Source organism: Cylas formicarius, unplaced genomic scaffold, assembly GCF_029955315.1.
Source record: "Cylas formicarius isolate icCylForm1 unplaced genomic scaffold, icCylForm1.1 PGA_scaffold_10__41_contigs__length_53128322, whole genome shotgun sequence".
NCBI lineage: Eukaryota > Metazoa > Arthropoda > Insecta > Coleoptera > Brentidae > Cylas > Cylas formicarius.
The window spans coordinates 21,016,143-21,031,008 of NW_026844214.1; the positions used below are offsets into that span (position 1 = coordinate 21,016,143).

Below are 14,866 nucleotides of genomic sequence, written 5' to 3' on the forward strand. Positions count from 1 at the left end.
TACTGTAGTTTTTCAAAAGCAAATACCTGTTACCTGTTTTATTCAAATATTCCTCGTATTAGCAATTAGTGAACCGTTTATCTACCAAATAATTATCGCCAAAAACACGTTTTTTTGGTTTGCTATAAAACCAAATACCTAACTGCCTAAAAGCATATGTTGTTTATGAATATTTAAATTAAATGTAACTGATACTATCAAAACCGTTATCAAATGTGTTGTGCGGGAAACGGAATATCTCCACTTGGTCGTATTTGAATAACTACAATTTAGATGCACGGGATCAGCCATTGCAGCTAATTGAAATACCATCAAAGGTTAAATTATTGGCTGTTTAAAGTGAGTGAAAGTGGCAGAATTGTTAGAGGTGTTTGATTTAGTTTCAAAGTTGGTGTTAGGTAGGTGCGTTATATTGTAGTAACATTAATGGAATTGAGAATCAATCTTATAATACCTAAAGATTTCAATTGAGTTCAATTTTATTTGTTTCTAAGAAATACATTTTTGCGACAAGTGATTGTCGCAAAAATTGTTGTGTTGTGATTGTGGTTTGTGCGTAAAAAAATATTAAATATTAAACATTTAAAAAAAATGTTTTCGGAACAATCAGTTCTTTGCGGCATTTATACAGTACACTTGTGAGCTTCATTTTCTGTATCGTGCATTTATCGATTTACGAAGATTTAGTAATTTGGTACAAGAAAAATGTGTACATTTTAATGTATTTGAATACGAGAGTTTCTGGGTATTGGGTATCTAGGACTCAGTATTCCTGTGTAAAACAACTTTTTTTGGGCCGTTTGTCTATTGGAGATGGAGCCAAATGGTACATACAAAAGTTTAATTGGCGTACTACAAATATTCAATTTATTTGAATGTTGTACATACAGGGTGTTTCATTTTTCGTGGACAAGTATCAACTTTCTTATTTTAATTGGAACACCTGCTATATTACTTTATTTTTGAATTCTATACATATTTTGTGAATAATGTCCTATACCTAAGTTTAACCGTTTCTGACATTTTTAATTTTTTATGCGAAAGCATTTATTATTTCAGTTGACTAAGTTTTGTTGTAGGCAAAAGACTCGAATTTCATAAGAAATTTTGATACATATTAATACTGGATATGCGAAAAATAAGATAAAAAATGATATTAAGAAAACTGTCAAAAGTCTTTTTTTTTAATGGAAATTACCTATTTTTGTAATCTTATCATTTTTAACTTTAAAAATTAAGAAAATTTTATATAAGGTTGTATATGCCTAATATTTTTACTTTTTCAAATATGACCTTTTAAACTTGTTTATCACAAATAATATTCTGGTGCCATATAACTTCAGTTAGTATAAGAGACGTGTGTTTTTTTGTTGATTACTGTCATAATTAAAATATTTTTTGACACATTTCTGATTTATTTATTTATCGCTTATAAATTTAATTTATTCGCTTGCTTGCGTATCATAAGGAAAAGTTTGATATGTTAGAACAGTAAAGAGGCGCCCAGAAAAAAAGATCTTCGACAGGATTTACCAACACTTTAGAATGTATAGAAGAAAGAAAAAAATAGGCTTCGTAATATTTTCAATGATGAAGAGCAACTTAATATTTTGTTGCATTTTCCAGAGACTCCTGAAGATTCAACCCGAAATGCGTCTTTAGATCTAGATGTCAAAAGAACGACGCTTCGAATGTGCCTTCAAATAAACAAGTGGAAGTCCTATAAATTCCGTCTATTTCAGAAATTAGAACTACGGGATTACAATATCAGGGTAAATTTTTGCAAGAATCTTGTGGAGAGACACTTTAGAAAATATATTGGTTCATATTATTTGGATAGATAAGTCTATATTTACAACCCCAACTAAAATTACCCATTACTGGAGCAATAAGAATAATAAAAAACATAGGGAAGTTACAGAATCAGGTAGAACTTCTGTCCCAGTGTGGTGCGCCATATGGAAGTTCAGAATAATAGGTCCAGTATTTTTTGATGAGAACTTAAATCCCCAACGCTACTTAGAGCTTTTAAATATTATTCACCCCTTTGTTGAAAATAAAGTGCCTGAAAGGGAACGACGAAATTTAATTTGGCAGCAGGATGGCGCTCCTTATCCCAGAAGTCAAGAATGGTAGTTACGCCGGGCCTCCAAGGAGCCCCGACTTAACTCCCATAGATGTTTTTCTATGGGGTACACTTAAAGCTTTAGTTTACAAACAAAAACCGTCAACTGCAGAGGAATCGGCTGATTAGATAAGGTATCAGATATTTAAATGGGACTGAATCTGTTAGAAATGCCATGATGTGTTTAGAAACCCTTTATACTACTTGTATTGCTCAAAGTATTGAACAACTGTTACAATAATTATTATCCTTTGTAAGCTATTATTTTTTTATTGATCGTTCGTTAATAAAGTATTAACTAAGGTTATCGCGTATCCTTGGTCTTATTGTGTATAAATAATGCATACATAAATTTACATAATCTCTCATCAGAAGCACATCTGCAGAATTATGGTCAACTATGAAATGGTACATCATAGTGGTAGCACTTAAGCACTTGTTTTGTTCAAACGCCATCATAGTCACCTTACACTAACTGAACTTATTTGGTAACCGCATATTATTTGTGATTGACAAATGTTTAAAAGGAAATATTTTAAAAAGTAAAAATATAAGGCACATACAACCTTAAATAACCTTAATTTTTAATGCTAAATATGACAAAATTATAAAAATAGGTAGTTTCCATTAAAAAAAAAGTTTTCTGGCATTTTTTTTTAATTTCATTTTTTGTCTTATTTTTCGCGTACCCTGTATTAATATGTATCGAAGTTTCTTATGTAGTTCGTTATTCGAGTCCATTGTCTACAACAAAACTTACTCAACTGAAACAATAAATGCTTCTGAATAAACGTCAAATATGTCTAGAATAGAATTCAAAAATGAAGTAATATGCAAGGTGTTCCATTTAAAATAAGAAAGTTAATATTCTCCCAAGAAAAATTAAACATCCTGTATATTCAACATTCAAATAAATTGAAGATTTGTAATACCCCAATTAACTTTGTATGTAACTTTTGGCTCCTTACCCTATAGTTTCTGAGATAAGGTAGCGTCCCGAGATAAACGGCCCACCCTGTACATGTAACGTACTTGCAGGTTGTCCATGGTTCAGTCTTTTTATTACTATAAAGTTTTTCAATTTTATTGTGTATTTTGACCTACCGGGTTATTTATTTCATTTGTTTGTAATGGATGTAAAGGATTACATCAAATCGTTATTTTAGGATAAAGATATGAGCATTTTTTCTTCTAGTATTTCCTCCCTATTTAGATATACCGGTTGTCACAATAAGAATTGCTGTTGGCTGTATCTTTGGAACTATTGGCCGTATGGCTTACGGAAACGGCCGCTAGATTGCACAACTTCTGTCGAAAGAGTTATTAGAATTACAGAATAGAATCTGTAATAAATTTCTGATTTCTTTTGTTGCAACCATTTTGCGCTATTTGCTATAATATGGTATTGGGGGAAAGTTAAATATGTTTTTCGATTGTAATATCGGAATCAAACGAGCTAGGTGCGTTGGCTTACAAGATAACAAAAATTGCGCTGTTGTCAAAAGTTTAAATGCAATAGTTAAAAAGTCAGCGAAAACATCTTGATATCTTTTTTTTACAAAAAAAATATCTCTTAATTACATTATTTTTTTTTAATTAACGTATCGGAAGCTCTCTATGATCATAATAAGTCGAGAGCAATTGTTATTTGGACAACCGGTACATAATTTTGTTTCTGGTTTTAACTAGTCGGGTCGCATTGCAAAGAAATTCTAAATTTTAGGAATGGTTGTGAAGGTGTGCTTTCTTCTGTGGCTCATAGCGCCATATCTTTCCATAACGCATGGTCTGGATAATGGTTTAGCTCTAACTCCTCCAATGGGCTGGATGCACTGGCAGCGATTTCGATGTGTGACGGACTGTGACGTATATCCTGACGATTGTATTAGGTAAACCAATCGAAAGCACATTGTTTGTGAACGACGTTTCTATCGATTACACCAACAGGGCTCAAAACTAACCATCTCATACTAAAAAATGTTGATTTCTAAATGTAGTGATTAATTGGTAAGGAATAAATCAATCGCATCAACAGATCAAGCAATACTTTTCGTTATCAATTTAAATCAAAATCGAAAGACAGCGAAAGATTAATACAAATACAAATTATTCAGTTATAGTAGTCGCTGTGAAAGATTTAAATGGTTCAAATGGTTTTAAATGACAAAATTCAGGTCGTAAAGCTCAAGGAAGAGTCTCTAGGGCAATTTTAAATGGAATTCCTCAAGAGGATTGGCAGTTACCTATCTTTTTCGCTGACAATGCGGTTTGTGCTTCTAATAGCAACAATTTTGAAGCATTACGTAATATTTCTACCGCGAACATGGTTAGAATGCAAGCTTACTGCCAGTATAACAACCTGACGTTGAATTCCGATAAAACAGTTATTGATGTTTTCCTGTAAAGACTTAAATAAAAGCCGATTGGTCAGACTGGACAATAAGTGCATTCGTAAGGTAGAGTAGTTAAATTTCTAGGTGTTTTATTTTGATCCTCATGTACCCTGGATGGAAATCTTTTATGTTTATATCATTTTGCATAAATTCATTCATATGTTTTCTAAAACTCATTATTTTTCTTGTCATCAACAGCGACATGAGAATATTGAAACTTTAATTAAAAATGTAATTAATAATATACCTGTTGAGAGATGTGGCACGATCTAAAAATTGAAGATTTTTGCAAACAGAAACGTAATTAGATTTTAAATAAAATAGTTTTTGTTCTTTTTCTTTTTCAAACAACCTTCCACAGGCTACTGTTAAACTTTTTTTCAAAACTTCTGGATTCCTCCTGCGTCGGTTTTTGCTGAGTCGAAATTGCTGACGTTTCGCCAATCATCCTGTTGACTTCTTCAGAGCTTGACTGAAACTGCTTTTTTTTTAGTCAAGCTTTGAAGACGCCAACAGGAGGATTGGCGAAACGTCAGAAAATTCGACTCAGCAAAAACCGACGCAGGAGGAATCCAGAAGTTTTGTAAAAAGTAAGTATTTGTTCTATTAGTACTAATGTGATTTTATTATACCTAAATAAATATAATATAATATTTAATCTTCATATTCTGAGTTTTTTAACTGTGATTATAGTTCATTATAATAATTTTCGTTTTATATATACATGTGAGATTAGTTTAATTTGCTTTAATTTCGACAATGCGAAAGACCCTTATATATTAGTCTTATCTAGATAAATTTATGCCATAGAATACAATACGTTCAGAATTTATGATCTTGACTTGACACACAAAATTGGCAAAAACTGTATTTTTTTTTAAATAAACAACCGGTTGGTATTCAAAATTTTTAATTAAATAAATAATTAAATTTCCTTTCAAATAATATACAATAATGGTATACCTACCTAAGACATGCGCCATGTCGTTTAACAGTTACTGTTTCAAATCAGATTCCAAAGAATTAAAACTTGCCTTTATGGTGTTCTGTTTAATAAAATAATAAAATTACTCAAATTAAGTTATGAAGAACCTTTTTATTGTCTATTGGCATCATAAAATTCAATGTTAAGCAGCGTAAGAACTGAAAATGCCTTCTTGAAACGCGAGATTCCAATAGGAATTCAACATTAATAATTTTAACAAAATTGTTTAGAACATTCAACGAAATGTATCTATTTGAAAAAATAATAATGAAACAAAGTTTGTGTACATACATTTACTTGACTGATTGTGGTTCAAAACTGTTAATAATAATACTAATATAAATAATACAAATATCTCAAGATAATATGATCTCGTATTTGAAAAAAATATCGTTCTGATTATTTTCGCTTATTTCATCGGATTCATTAATTTAAGCGGCGATTTATACTATGGGTTTGAGAAAGTATTCAAGAATAATCGGAAGAAAACAGTATAATTCAAACTCTAAAATCTAATAAAATATAGCGGCAACATTGCTTCGTCCAAATATTTTAGTTCGTTCGAACAGATTCCTGAATTAAAAAAAAAACAATTTTCGGTTTTCCGTGAACGTCTAAGCTACCATCAAACATTAAACGCTTGGTATAAAACCGTCAAGCTTTATTTTAGAGAAGATTTATTTCGCGCAATGGCTGACCACATGGCTCAAGATGGATTTCTGGAAGCTGGTTATCATTACGTGATGATAGACGATTGCTGGACTTCCAAGCAGAGAAACAACCACACAGGACGGTTGGAACCGGACCCTCAAAGATTTCCTAGTGGAATCAAAGCTTTAGCCGATTATGTGAGTTGTGCCGGTTCCAAAAAAATTTTCTTTCTATCAAATTTTTAAAGGTCATAGACAATGATACATCTTGATAAAATAAGATATTTTGAACTTCCATTGTCTTTATTATTTATTTCTACAACGTTCAATTGGCTAGGTGAATACTAAATAATGTAAAGTAAATCAAGATTAAGTTTTTCCAGTAGTAGTTTCCAAACGCTTAATATATATAAAGAAGACTTACTAAAACACTTGAGATTTTGATGCACAACTGTAACTTCTTTGCATTTTCTCCTCCTCCAATGTTGTTCCTTGCCGATCATTTTAGTTTTCGTAGCTATGACCGAAAGCTTTGATTTTTGATAAGGTGGCTGTTAGAATTTAAGATGGTGTTTAGGTATTGTTTACCGATTTATCTTATTTATCTTTTTAGCAAGAACTTTGACGGAGGGGGTGTTGAGGGTAGGTTGGGTCTTCTTTTCTACAGTTTCCACACATCTTGTCCGGTTCCTGCGTCTTTCCAGACCTCTATCTATAAACTTAGATGCATAAATTCATTTGAATGTCGTTCTTGATATAAGAAAAAAACATGGTTTTATATTGCGATGCTTTTATGGCATGCTCTATATAATTTCAAATATTTTTCGATTTTATGCGACAACCGTTAAAACAATTTCTCAAAATTGTTCGTTCTAAATAAGTGAGATATTGTACTCTGTTAGAGATTGCGCCACCCTGTGTAAATTTTAAATAGGACATCCAATTTTGTGGAACCATTTATAGCATATAACCGGAAGTTCAACAATTTCCAAAATAATTTTAAAATATTCAGATTTTGGAAAATTGCAGAAAAATATTGTTTGGTTTTAGGTGCACAGCAAAGGTTTAAAGCTCGGAATCTACGCCGATTACGGCACAAAAACGTGTGCGGGATATCCGGGCAGTCTCGAATATTTGGAATTGGATGCCCAAACTTTCGCCGATTGGGAAGTGGATTATTTAAAATTCGACGGTTGCTATTCGGAAGTGTTGACGATGCTAGATGGTATGTTTCTTATCTGCCATAGCAAGACACGTTTTCTCACATATTTGTTTATCGCCGAAATTTGCGGTGTCCTTTTTGATGATAATGACATAACTTGATTTTTATAAAATTTGTCATTGTTTGTTGTGTGTTGTCAACGTATTATGAACATTTTTTGCTAAAAAATATAAATAACGTAACAAAAAATTACTGCGGGGCGTCTGGATTAATTTTACGAACAATTACTTGACTCTCTTGAAAGCATTATGGTATTTTTTGGAGAGTTCTTTTTTTCAAAAAATTGTTTCATTGTTGTTCAAATATTGTACAGTCGCATGATGTGGCACGATTTAAGTCTCTAAGATTTTTTAATAAATTAAAAAATCCATGTAAACAGAGGTAAAGAATGCAGAGTTGTTAAAAATGTCGTATTTTTTCGAGATTTCATATGGGCTTAAAATAACGGATTTCAACAATAAACAACCAGTTATTAAATATTTGGTGATTTATCTCTCGAAGTACATCACTCGGTTAATTTAGTTTCGCAAAATTACATAAACATAGAGAAAATTGTTATCATATTGTAATTCGTTTATTTAATAATTTTTGTACACACCACGTATATTTTTTCATTATTTTTAGGAGAGTTAAACCTCTGTCAAATTTCGTTTTATTCTTAGTAATAAATTTTGATAAAAGCAATGTCGTACCACCTTCATGTATAAAAACTAACACCTACTTTTAAAATTATAATTATTTTAACATAGTTTCAAATTGATAGCTTCTTTTACATAAGATAATTTAGGCAATTTTAACACAGTGTGTACAACTTGGTCGAAATAGTCAAGCTATAAATAATAGTAAAATAGAATAATGTAATCAAATAGTAATATATACACAATGAACACAAAATAAATAAAATCAATAAACTGAATCAAATGCGCAAAAGTTTATGAAGGCACAGCAGTAACAAATTAAGTAATTTTTAAATGATTTCATAGATTTAAAAAACGATTTACAAAACTTCTGGATTTCCTCTGCTTCGGTTGTTGTTGAGTCGAGCTTGCTGACGTTTCACCAATCCTCCGGTTGGCTTCTTGTTTATGCCCCTCATTTAGCTCCGCCTTCCTCAAACAATATATAAGCAAGTACGCAGCTGGAACAATAAAATTCAATGGGGGTTTTTGAACATGCATAATTTAAAAATGTGAGATTTCGCTATGATATTTAAAATTATGGCCACCTTCCATTGTCAGACTTCTAAATCTTTTGCAACAAAAATAAATAGGGCATTAAAAATAAAAAAATATGACTTGTACTCTAAAAGTGGTAAATCTGACAACACTGCTTTTGGCATTTTTGAATTCTGCATGCTCAAAAACCTCCTGGTATTGAATTTTATCATTCCAGCTTTGGTAGTCTATTTATTGCATTTTTTCAGTATTTTGTTTTAGTAGTGCTTGATTAGCGGCCTCTCAAATCAATATTGTAGCGATGCATGTCGTATTTGCGTTTATGTACAGAAAATACCTAGCCATGGGTAATATAGACTGAGAAAAAAATACTGACGAAGTTTTAAATTTAAAAATCTAGTCTATTTTCCTTGATATATCTCCTTTTATATTATAAAAATAATTTTAGGTTACGATCAAATGAGTGAATACTTAAACAAAACCGGCCGACCTATCGTTTATTCGTGCAGTTTACCGGCATATCAAGAGCCTTTAGGTATAAAGGTGAGTAGTTAACTTCCAGAAAACAAAAGCCAACGGCGAAATCTAACAATGCATGACCGTATTTGTTCAGCCGAACTACGAAAAGCTCGCCGAAATCTGTAATCTCTGGAGAAACTGGGACGATATCGACGACGCATGGAGTAACGTAACTAACATACTCAAATGGTTCGGTACCAATCAGGACCGGATAGCGAGTTTTTCCGGTCCCGGACACTGGAATGATCCGGACATGGTAATTGATTGAAAAGCTTAGACCTCTTAACGAAGAATAGCCAATATTAGTGATAAATCCAATCTAATTTGGTTTTCCTATTCCCTACTCTAGAATACAGAATTATGCACTGATCGTGTATTTTCATTTGAAGAAAAAATCGTTTTTATTTCTATTTATTTTTAAAACGTAACCACAAGACAATCAATTCCAAATATATAACATAACAGATAGATAGACAAATAGAGGGTAGTCAAAAACTAGCATTAAAAATTTAATTTAAAATAAATCTTTTTTTTTTCAAATGAAAATACTCCATTTTTATAATTTTATGGTTTTAGTATTTAAAAAAAGGGGCGATTTTATATAAGCTTCCCTACTACAAAAAGGTGTAGATTTCGAAATATTTGCTTTAAAACCTTTTTGTAAAAATGCTATACGTCTATTAATAAGTTTTTTATAAATCACACCAAAGTCATTTAAATTTATTTAATAACGTAGAATGGAACAAATTTTTGCAAAAACATTTTGACATTTGTTGAACATTATCCAGATATACAAAAACCTACAAGAAACAGAATATTATTATTTTCATATACTCTAATATTTTCCTGGTTGACGTTTTTAAGAGGAACTTGGTAACGTAACTTCTTAGGGCTAATACACCTGCTTTTATTATTTGATTTTTTTAATTTAATGCAAATAAATCAATATTTTTTTAAGATAATGATATAATAACAATAAGAACAAAATTGACTAAGTTGGATGGCACAAACTTTAAAATATCATTATAGACCACTAAAGTAGATCTTCTAAAAAAAATCAACACTAAATTTAAATATAAATATATAAAGAAATCGTTAGCTAGATTTAGACATGCAAACGTCACTTTTTACATAAAATTTAAATATGTCGAAAACTTATGTATAATATATTATATATAAAACATGTCTAGAAGGTTTCGAGAAATTAAAAAATGTCTTTATATACGGTGTGTTAAACTTAAAATAAGAAAGTTGTTACTTTTCCACGAAAATAGAAACTTCCTGGGTATATACCAATACAATATATTAAAAGTATTAATAAATACAGACAACTTTTGCCTCTGAGGTTTTTTGATATCGTTTACAGATTCTGAGATAAGTTATCATCCAAGACAAACTCGCCTCTCTGTACATCAGTGCCATATACACTTACGGAACGTAATGCATATATTAAATCACATCGCCAGCAGGGAAATCGCGTTTTATCTTTCTCAAAATGTAAAGAAATTATAAGTCCAATAAAATTAAAGATGGCTCGGCCCCCTGAATTTGTATAAAGCTTTTCTGTTTTATTATATTATTCAATAAATTTATTGGCACTTTTGTTTCACGCTTTTCACAAAATTTAACTACACGTTACATTCCGTAAGTGCATTAATTCTAATCTCTTAAGTGTTTTCCTGAAAATAATCACTAATTTATAATTATCATATATTATATTATGAAACAAGTGTGATAATATTATATTATGCAATAAGTGCGTTAAACCGCATTTGAGTGACTAGTTTATTTGGTACGAGCGGAGCGAGCGTTTACTAAACGAATAACTTAAAAAGTTTACTAAACGTGATGCATACTATACTTTTTCTACGACCGTTACTTTACAAAACAACACGGATACATTCACTGACATAACCGTCAAAATTCAAGCCGTGCGGTAATATCTCCGAAAACATCCGATTGCTCCTAAAACCGTGCTGTAAAAGAGGTATTTTACAGAAGGAATGATTTTATTAATGAAATGTCGTGAAAATCAGCTGTTAATTACCCTTTTCTACTCCCTTCTGTAAAATACCTAATTATACATTGATGCTTGCTTGCGGAAAACGTCACTTTATCAGGTGAGTTCCTTGTCTCACGGATCCCGAGCCTCTTCAGACTTTTCCGGGATATTGTCGCCCGAGTTTGGGAGCAATCGGATGTTTTCGGAGATTTTTGCGCGCGGCTTGAATTTTGACGTTTGTCAATTACAACTGAATTACTGAATGTATTCGTGTTGTTTTGCAAAAATGTTCCCAAAAACTCACTGTTGTAGAAAAAGTATAATATGCATCACGTTTAGTAAAGTTTTTAAGTCATTTGTTTATTAAACGCTCGCTCCGCATAGTATACTAATTTTCTGCTACATTCTGTAAAATACCTAATTATACACCGATCTAACGTGAGGAAATCGTCACTTGAACACGTGAGTTTCGTATTCCGCGGATCCGGATATAACCGCAAAATCCAACGGTCGTAGGAAAAGTATAATAAGCATCACGTTTGGTAAATTATTTGAAACCACTCGTTTATTAAACACTCTAGTGAGTCAAATACCGTTTGCCACACTTGTTGCATAATATTCTATTTATAAATTAAATGTATAAAATGATGTACATATTTCTTAGGATATTATCCGACAGGTTTGACAAGCGACGCTTTAATTACGAGTTTGTTGTGACACGGTTGAAGCGAGTGTTTAATAAACTAATATCAGAGAAACTTTATCAACGACTATTCGTTTTTGGGTAGATTTTTACGAAACTACACGAATAAATTCACTGGGTGACGTATGCATTAGCATTTAAGAATAGCAAAGGTATAAGGTTGCCTTTTTCAAAAAAATGTATGTTTCGAAATATTAGCAATAATACGTTTTTCAAACATGTTGAAAAGAAAACAATCGAATACTATAAAAATGGCACCTATAATATATTTTGCTATTAAGCAAACACAACTTGTCTGAGATTTTTTTGACAAAGCTTTGTTTTTTCTGTTATCAGCTTTTCCGAATCGTTTGTTGCTATAGTGGGTGGAAGTTCACTTTCTTTATCAACGAAGCTGAACTTCTGGGTGACGATCTAGTGTTTTTCAGGAAAGTTAAATGGCTACAGTAAAGCATAACATGCGCTCAATCACTTTAGTTTATTAAGCACCTACTCGACTCGTGTCAAATCGAACACGTGACTGGATTGGTGTTTATCGAACTTGTTGCATAATATATTACTTATTAATGCAATATTCAAAACATTTTGTCAGTTTTGCTTTTCATACTGGAAGTTATTTCATGTTTCAGTATGGTTTCTATCACTAAAAATAGTAAAGTAGATTTCTGGTTTGGTAAAATCGTAGTTAAAATTTTACTCGTTTACTTGTATGTAGTTTGTAATAAATTACAACAAATTAAATTTTTGATTGCATTATATGGTATTGGGCACGTTTTTTAGTATCTAAAACTGTTCATGGTTATTAATTTTTTAATCGGCGGTCATAAAAAAATTGTAGCAACTAAAATTACGCGAACTATCACGACCTGAGCTCCATGATACCTACATGTAGATAAGCCACAGAAAATTAAAAACTATTTCCTTCATAGAGCCAGCCCAGTCCGCCAAAACTACAAAATTACAATATCAAATTTTAGCCATGGTTGCAAGGCTGTTTCGTGGCTCATTTCATTAAATTCTCTAGTTGTTCCATTTCGAACTTGTTGCTTCCCCAGTTGCAAAAAACTTATATATTTTAAATTATTAGCTGCGTTTTTTTCTGTTTAGCTGATTTTGTGTATTGTTAGACTTATATTAGTCAGAGATAAACCCAATATTTTACCTTCTGCGTCAAGCACAAAGAAGGAACTGCGTTTTTTTTTATAGGTCCCAAAGGACTTGGAGATAGGGGATCCGTTGCTCTCGTTTAAACTGTAGCTGACGAAAATTGTAAGCTGAATTCGAATTGAACTTAATATTGGCGTCAATGAATATAGAGAGCGATTCATTAATAGACGGCCCCGACTTAGAGGCATGTTCCTCAGCTTCAAATAGAAAAAAAGGTTCATATAAATATTGATTAGAAGTTTCATTTTATGTTTTTATTTTTTTCAATTTGTCACCCATATATTTTAAATAATTAATTGAGAACATCTCTCTAAGTTAGAGCTGGATTAATTAATGTCCGTGTATAATTTTGGGGCATTTGACAGAGTTATTTGAACTTCTATTATCTATAATATTTAATTCGCAGCCCACACCTGACTCAGTTCAAATATAATTTATTTTCATATTGCCTTAAAGGAAAGAGAATAGCAAAATGAATACAATGTAATATTTTGCTTTAGCAGATTTTTGGATGATCTTAAGCGAACCTGGATTAAAAAAAAAAACCTAAAAGCCAATTCGTAGTGCAAAAGAACAAATTTCGAAATGGTCAATTCTTTATTTAACAAAATAATATATTCTTTATGTACAGGTATTATTTACCTTCATCTAAACTTATCTACAAGTTTTTCTCCAAGACTTAAGCCAGTGATGCATCTCTATTATTAAATTAAAAATATATCACGTACAAATGCAACAATATTTCCAAGAGTCCAAAAATTTTGGCGACTTGTGGACAATATGTTGCGATGTCGGTTATTTTCCCTTATGTGAATGGAAGGATTTATAAATCTTTATCCGTGTGAAAATTCTCGATATTTTTCAACAACCAACATATTCCGCCAAATGTATTAAACAAATCTTCTTTGTTTTGACTGTTGCTCTATGGTGGATAAGTTATGCTCTAATCTCTTTAACATACATTCTCTATATAATTTTATATTATATATATTTTTTTCTATATAATTTTATAAACTCTGGAACGGGTTGCCAACTGCACTCGAGATTACATCTTGAAGCCAAGTGAAACGACTAAATAAACGACTGGATCTTGGTTGAAAGATGTTCTAAATAAGTGTCATAGAAATATATTTAAATCTTTTCTTCTTTTTGAAGGAGGTTTGAGCTGCAATTTTTAAATTTATTCAAATCAAGAAATCAACTAATAATTTTTCTGAAACAACCTTATACTGCTTTTGGAGTAGCGGCTAAATTGGTGTTTTTCAGTTGATAATAGGAAATTACGGTTTGAGCTATGAACAGAGCAAAGCGCAAATGGCAATTTGGGCGATTCTCGCAGCTCCGTTGATAATGTCAGTGGATTTGAGGACCATCGAGCCAAAATTCAGGGAGATTCTTTTAAATAAAGATATAATCGGCATTAACCAAGATGCGCTTGGAATTCAAGGACGACTAATCACGACTGTAAGTTCGGATTGTGTTATCATTCTATTTTTTTCTATATTCAAGGCATAACTTGTGTGATATGTAAGCGGTAGGGAGCCAAAAATGGCTTTTAAAATAGTTTTGGTTAAGTTTTAAGTTTAATCTCAAAACAGCTTTTCTATTTTTTTTGTACAAAAAAGGCAATGTGCTAAGAAGGAAATATTAAAATAAAAAAATGTCTTTTCTAAAATATTTCTTAATCCACCTCGAATAATTTAATTTTGGCAGCTTCAGTTCATAATATACAACTTTTATCCCATTTCGCCGGATCTGTATCTTTAATGGCGATTGTTTGTATAACTAATCATTATTTCAGAAAGACAAGGTGGACATTTGGGTCAAACCAATCGAACCGATAATTGAGGACAGTCACACTTATGCTATAGGTTTTCTCAGCCATAGAGTAGATGGATATCCGTATAGGCTCAATTTTACATTAG

The 14,866-nt window shown here is 31.5% G+C and overlaps 1 protein-coding gene across 3 annotated transcripts in view; it reads left to right on the forward strand.

Moving 5' to 3' along the window:
* Positions 1 to 277: 277 nt before the first annotated feature.
* The window catches only part of LOC132700704 (alpha-N-acetylgalactosaminidase-like), a 21,966-nt gene continuing 7,377 nt past the window's right edge, over positions 278 to 14,866 (forward strand). Inside the window, exons 1-8 of one of the 3 annotated variants that reach the window (XM_060668205.1) lie at positions 278 to 398; positions 3,849 to 4,014; positions 6,174 to 6,351; positions 7,204 to 7,378; positions 8,999 to 9,093; positions 9,164 to 9,325; positions 14,208 to 14,405; positions 14,743 to 14,866. The exon at positions 14,743 to 14,866 is cut by the window's right edge and continues 38 nt beyond it. In XM_060668205.1, coding sequence (XP_060524188.1) covers positions 3,851 to 4,014; positions 6,174 to 6,351; positions 7,204 to 7,378; positions 8,999 to 9,093; positions 9,164 to 9,325; positions 14,208 to 14,405; positions 14,743 to 14,866 — 1,096 coding nt within the window. In that variant the 5' untranslated portion in view covers positions 278 to 398; positions 3,849 to 3,850. Of the gene's footprint in view, positions 403 to 1,427; positions 1,773 to 3,848; positions 4,015 to 6,173; positions 6,352 to 7,203; positions 7,379 to 8,998; positions 9,094 to 9,163; positions 9,326 to 14,207; positions 14,406 to 14,742 lie in introns of those variants that run through there. The other 2 variants (XM_060668214.1, XM_060668196.1) reach the window with 2 other exon arrangements.